This window comes from Topomyia yanbarensis, chromosome 1 (genome assembly GCF_030247195.1).
Source record: "Topomyia yanbarensis strain Yona2022 chromosome 1, ASM3024719v1, whole genome shotgun sequence".
NCBI classification, from domain to species: domain Eukaryota; kingdom Metazoa; phylum Arthropoda; class Insecta; order Diptera; family Culicidae; genus Topomyia; species Topomyia yanbarensis.
This window is the reverse complement of record NC_080670.1, coordinates 196,552,879-196,558,878: the sequence shown is the minus strand read 5'-3', so window position 1 is coordinate 196,558,878 and position 6,000 is coordinate 196,552,879. Positions and strand designations below refer to the sequence as shown.

General features: G+C 43.2%; 1 protein-coding gene across 1 annotated transcript in view; it reads left to right on the top strand.

Moving 5' to 3' along the window:
* Nucleotides 1-2,570: 2,570 nt before the first annotated feature.
* LOC131686732 (muscle-specific protein 20-like) overlaps nucleotides 2,571-6,000 on the top strand; it is a 140,332-nt gene continuing 136,902 nt past the window's right edge. The window contains exon 1 of the mRNA XM_058970670.1: nucleotides 2,571-3,252. Coding sequence (XP_058826653.1) covers nucleotides 3,229-3,252 — 24 coding nt within the window. The 5' untranslated portion in view covers nucleotides 2,571-3,228. The remainder of the gene's footprint in view (nucleotides 3,253-6,000) is intronic.

The following is a 6,000-nucleotide window of genomic DNA, read 5'->3' as shown; positions in this document are numbered from 1 at the left end:
CACAATATCCGGGAATCAGCAACCTAGAAACCTGAAAATAAGAATCCTCAAACGAGAATCCTGGACCCTCGATTGAGGTGGTGAAATCTGGAAGGAGTATACTGGATCCTAGCAGGAGGATTCTGATCCTGAGATGGAGATCTTGGAATGAGGATTCTGGGTCCTAGAGCGAGAATCCGGGACTCTGGAACCTAGATCCTAGAACCTGGGACACCCCGGGAGCCAGGATCCTGGAACGAGGATCATGAAACTAGGGATCTGGAACCTAGAGCAAGACTTTGGATCCTGGAGCGAGGATCCTGGAGCCTGTATCCTAGGACGTGTCGTTGATCCTGGAATTAAAATGCAAGATTCTGGATCTTAGATCCGGGAACCTGGATGCCTAGCCCCAAAATCAGGATATTGGATCCTGAAAACAGGATCCTGTGTAATAAATTCCAAAAAGGGAAAATTGGATTGAACAGTTTTTCGCGTTAAGGGCACCTAGGCCAAGAATCAAACGAAGTAGTGTTAAACTTCAAATGGAGTCCGGGGGAATCAGACAACTGTCAGACACTTGGTTGAAGTTACAGGAATAGGTTTCCCGAAGTAATACCCAACGGTGGAGGAAGAGGATACGGAGATACAGGAGGTTGAGGTTTAGTCGGTGGGCTTGCTGGAGAAATAGTGGCACTAAAAATCCGACAGTTCCACGGCCAAGCCGGTAGTTGTCCGTTTTAAAGATGCCCCCTCTATAAAACAGAAGAATAATGTTCAGAGTTTTCTCTCACTCTGGCACACGATGACCGAGATCGGTAGTGTGGTCTCAATGCTGAACGTATGCTGGATTGGTGTAAAAGATTTACCACTAAATAAAAAAATCACACATACACACATGCACACACACCACTAGACTAGAAAGCTGCCTTTAAACAGAAAATCGGGCTTCGCAGGAGCCGACAAGATCCACCGCTATGACCCAGTTGAGTAGTACACGACGCAGCACCGGATTCGGGTCATCGGGGCGCCAGCGAATCAGACGCCAGACTCCACCAGAATTGCCGGACCGACCTAACGGACATCCTACCGGGCAGTTCGTAAGTAGGCTAGATCCACCGCCGGGAACTAATTCAAATAGATCGCGTCGAACAGCCAGCAATCGTTGGGGCGCCAGCGAACCGGGAATTACGCTCCACCTGGAATCGCTGGACGGGTCTCGGCACATACTGGCTAGCCTGTTGAGCAGGCTAGGTCCACCGCCTGCGACTAGATCGAGTAGATTGGGCCGAAGCGAAGAGCTAAATGGCTCACGGAAATGAACATCGGTATCGGGAGAAATCTACCGGCTCGCAAAACAGACATCGGTACCGAGCGAAATTCCGCCTCCGGGGAGTAGGTAGTTTCACCTACGGATAATATCCGAGTAGATCTCGTTAAAACTGGGAGCTGGGGGGCTCAAGAATGCTGGTTTCAGCGTCGAGAGAAATTCGTCCGTCGGGGAAGTCTCAGCCGAAGTAAGGTGAGTTCACCACCGGAGACTATCCGAGTAGATCGTGATAAAGCTGCGAGCTGAATGACTCACGGAAACTGAAGCTTAATGGCTCAGGAAATCGGCAGCTAAACGTCCCACGAAGACGAGAACTAAATGGCGGCGTAATAGTTGAAGACGAAATGCAAGAGTAGAATCGATAGCTAAATGGCTCAAAGGCCGAACCGTTTCATGGATCAAGGGAGGCTCCGAGATAGTTTTAAACGAATTGAACAATAATGATTAAAAAAATGTTATACATATATGGAGTTTAATTGAGATTGATCAAATAATTTTCTACACACGCGCGACAAACGAGATGAATAATGGTAATGATACCCACGATTTCCACAACCGCTGGCAGATTTTCAAATACGAAGGATACAATCACCTACTGCCCAGTCGCACTCGTTGTTCTTTCTGCAGATGTGAATCATTCCTCCGTCTGTTTCTTTCTTTCGCGGTTTGTGGCTTAGTCATACTGTGTAATAAAAAACAGCTGTTCGCGTGGGTGGCGCCATGCGCCTATCAGATACGATCTAACAACCGCAAGATCATCTTGCAGTCGACGTCGAGTTTGTATATAAATAAATCATCGACAAAATGTTCCACTTAGAGTCCCATTCAGCTTGAACACTATTCGCTGGAACCTATCATCAACACATTACGCGCTTATGATTGTAAAACTTCGTCCGTTTTTCCGAACGCGCCGTTCGAAATCGGGCGATAAACTCTCAATTGTTTTGATTGCGAATACTCTGCTGAGCACCTGAGTACGCTAGGGATGCTCAATTTAATTCGATTGATGGCACCGGAGATTCCGATAGATTCATGGTTTGTTCGGATCAAGCACAGATCGACTCCAAAATGTGACCCAGAAAACTTTCACGCATTCTTCCAAGCATGGTGTTAATTTGAAAACATGAGTTTATTTAAGTATACCATCCGATTACCGGCTCAAGCCAAATGGAAAAATGAGCTACCTACCTACCTCGACTGCACTGTAGATGTTATGGTCATAAACTGCTCGCGGAGGAAGAAAAAACACGAAACGCACGCGGGCGCTCTTCGCTCCGATCGGTTGGTTCGGGAAAAAAATCGGTTCGAAGCGTGGCGCGGGATAGGAGGAAAAACTCATTCATGAAGCTGTGTACGCCGTTTTGTCTATATATATAACATACGTGGCCCTCCATCGGTACAGGTATTCCGTTCTCATCCTTCGTCCTCGTTAGATCGCATCAGGCGTACTAATTCACGATCCCTGCAAGTGTGCTGCAATTAGTGACCAAACCGTAACAAATCCGCGCGTGTTTGTTCGTGCTTTGTGACAGTTACTTCCACCTACCGCAGTCTCCCTGACCGAATTCGGTTTGTTACCGAAAATACGAAGTGTTGTATACCTGGTTGATCTAAGCAACCGAAGAGTACAGATTCACCGGAACCGACTGTGGTATCGGGCAGGATAATCTCAGTGCTAGGCTAACTAAGGATCGAGTGCCCGTGTGTGTTATTATTACATTGTTTTTGTTGAATTCATAGTGACGTGCAATTTGTGAACCACTTATCTCCGGGGGGTTGCAAACCTTGGAGCCTTATTAAATTATTAGTACAGTGATTCCATATTGGGGGAAAACGAGTTGCCGTTTTCCTTGTCGAAACCGTAACCCTGTAACGGCCTCACTATTTTTCTAATCAACTATAACAACACGAGCAGCAGCAGAATGCCGGGACGTCCCCTGTGGCAGGTTAGTGAGAATACACATTCCGTATATGTATGTTATATGGCTAAACGAGAAAATGCTCTATAGTTTTGTGTTCATATAGTAGGCGCCGACAGCCGTAAATGGGTTATTTGATATCTATAATTTGAACTGATGTGTGTTGATTGGTAGTTAGATGAAGGAAATGAGGGAGGATGCAAATGAAATTGCTGGTTTCGTTGACAGGTAATGGGACGAGAACTGGTTTAGTGCGTTTTGAAAGTAGGTATTATATTATGGAAAGAGACTACAGTTTTGAATAACAAAACAAAGTGTCGTGCCTCTTGTTGTTCTAGTGTTTTGAGTTGTGCTCGATTTCTGAATCATAATAATTAGTGACAATTTTGTTTACCATTTATCTCTCAGTGTCATTCCAATCGAGCACGAGACCAGTCAAAAGCATTCAAATGGAGAAAAATCAAAAAATTTCTTTCGAACCCATTTCGAACGAGGGCCATTGACAGTTTTCGTTTTCGATTGGAATGTCATTTACTGATAAATGGTAAACAAAAGTTTGAGATGTCGAGTCTCTACACCAGAGAATCAGCGACTTTTTTATATCCAGTGGTATTATTATTCTTTTTTGATTCAATTCGTTTATTTGATAAGGCGCGTTTACGTTAGCTTAACCCTTTCATGCCCAACTTTTTTTCTAGTGCATGTAGGATTTCAAAACTATTTTTCCTTGAAAACGGTGGGGTTACGAAACACGAAGTCATTTTTCATAAAGATAGGTGCTTCTCTCGCAGTGCTAGAAGCTGCTCAATTTTTGCCTTCCAATGCTCAATACAATTCTCCTAGAATATTTACAACAGTCCCCTTGCGTGGAAAACGTAGCCAAAAGCACTCTTAACTTGATAAGTTTTATCAGTTTACAATAATATTGCAACATAACGAAGTTATATCAACGACACGACCAGCCACTTCTTGATTTTTTTTCCGAGAAAAAAGGTCTCCGTGCAATTTTGCACCAGTTACCGGGAAATTGAGTCACCCCTCGGTACTCTCAAAAATAAATTTCTCAAGCAACACTGCTTCGGGAATCAACAACCTCTGGTTGTTATTGAGTTGCCTGAGGCAACGGACTGTTATTATATTATCTTTCCTCAGGACAGAAGAAAAATTAAGATAAGTTCTAATACAGTAATGTCCGCTCTTATTCAATACATTCTTTATTTCAGCCGCTGTCTGTATAATCCACTGCAATGCTACGAAATTCTCAAAAAACGATAGGCGTAGGGTTGCCACCTCTGGAGTGGCTTTAACCCGGAGATTTTCACTGATCTGGGGGGTGGTGGGTTTTGAGTGGAACGAGACAGAAATTGGAATCAAAGCGATTGCTAGGCATTTTAGAGCACTTTAATCGCTTTTTATTAGAACGTTAAAGTAAAACTGTAAATTTTTCACGCTTGAGGACGGTTTTATCGGTTTATTGTGGTGTAGTATTTCACTTACCTGACTAAGTGCCAAGAATACAAAAGCACCAGCTACTCTCACTGTGGAGGTCGAACGAGCATTGCTCTCCACAACTAACAGAAGAAGGAGAGCAAAGGAGGCAGAGCTGCGACATCACACTATGTGGTGTCGGTTATTCGTCACCAACAAATTTTAATTTCGCAGCAAAGGGGCAAAACTCACCTCCCTAGCCCAGTTAAGGATCGCTGCTGGAGTAGCAACAACACCGCAAGAATTCGTTTGATGTTGACCTAGTCAGTTGGATTAGAACAAATCTGCCAGACCTTAGTGCAGCTGGTGATAAGCACCACTAAGAGTGAAATGATTTGGTAAAATTGCAGTAAAATAACTTTTTACACCATTTTGAGCGACTTAGTGGAATGTAACATTTCAATTGTAGTACATAGCGAAATATTACTTTCCTTAACCCTCCGGAAGCCGCGCATATGGCTTACCGAACGAGCAGCCGCTGGTCCCCTAAGACGATTTCGCTAGATTTTCAGAGCAGCGTGCACTCAGTGCACTAGCGCGACTTCCGGACGGTTAATTTGTTGTAAATTTTATTTGTTTTTCATTTTCATTGCTTTGTGAAAGAAATTAGCAATATTTGGTGAACTCTTCGCCACCTTGAAACGAAGGGTTAGTAGGGGAAAAGAAATCTGAACCAGAGTAATAGTTTATTCAGACTTTTTAAATATTTTGTAAAGAATCAATTAATTCCAAAAAATGAACCTATGCTTCTTCCCACCAAACCCGAAGAAATTGATGTAAAACCCGGAGACCCGGAGATCGCTCCCGAAAACCGGAGTCTCCGGGTCAAATCCGGAGGGGTGGCAACCCTACACAAAACCTATAACTAAATTATGGATGGATGGAACTGAAACTTGCGTTTCGACTTCATCTCATCAGAATCCGACACTAACTTGGTGGGCGGACTAAGCTTGCGCCGAATTGATGCTAGCTCCTGAAAATGGAATCACTCTTTGTGTTTTTGAGTCCTTTTAATATCTGGGAATTATTTGTTTTATATCCAGTTACCTTATTTTTTTGTAAGCTTCAAAGGCACCTTGAACGCAATGTGAATTTATTATTTAATTACCGCAGAAGAGATTTATCAAATACAGTAATTTCAGAATAGCTTGTTGTAAAGGTTTTCTACTACTATATTTCGATACTCTGAATATGTGGGATATTTATGTCTTTGACATAGTTGTTTGAAATAACACTTTCGAAAACTTTGCTGGAGACATTAAGTCTCGACCCAAATTTGGTTGAAGA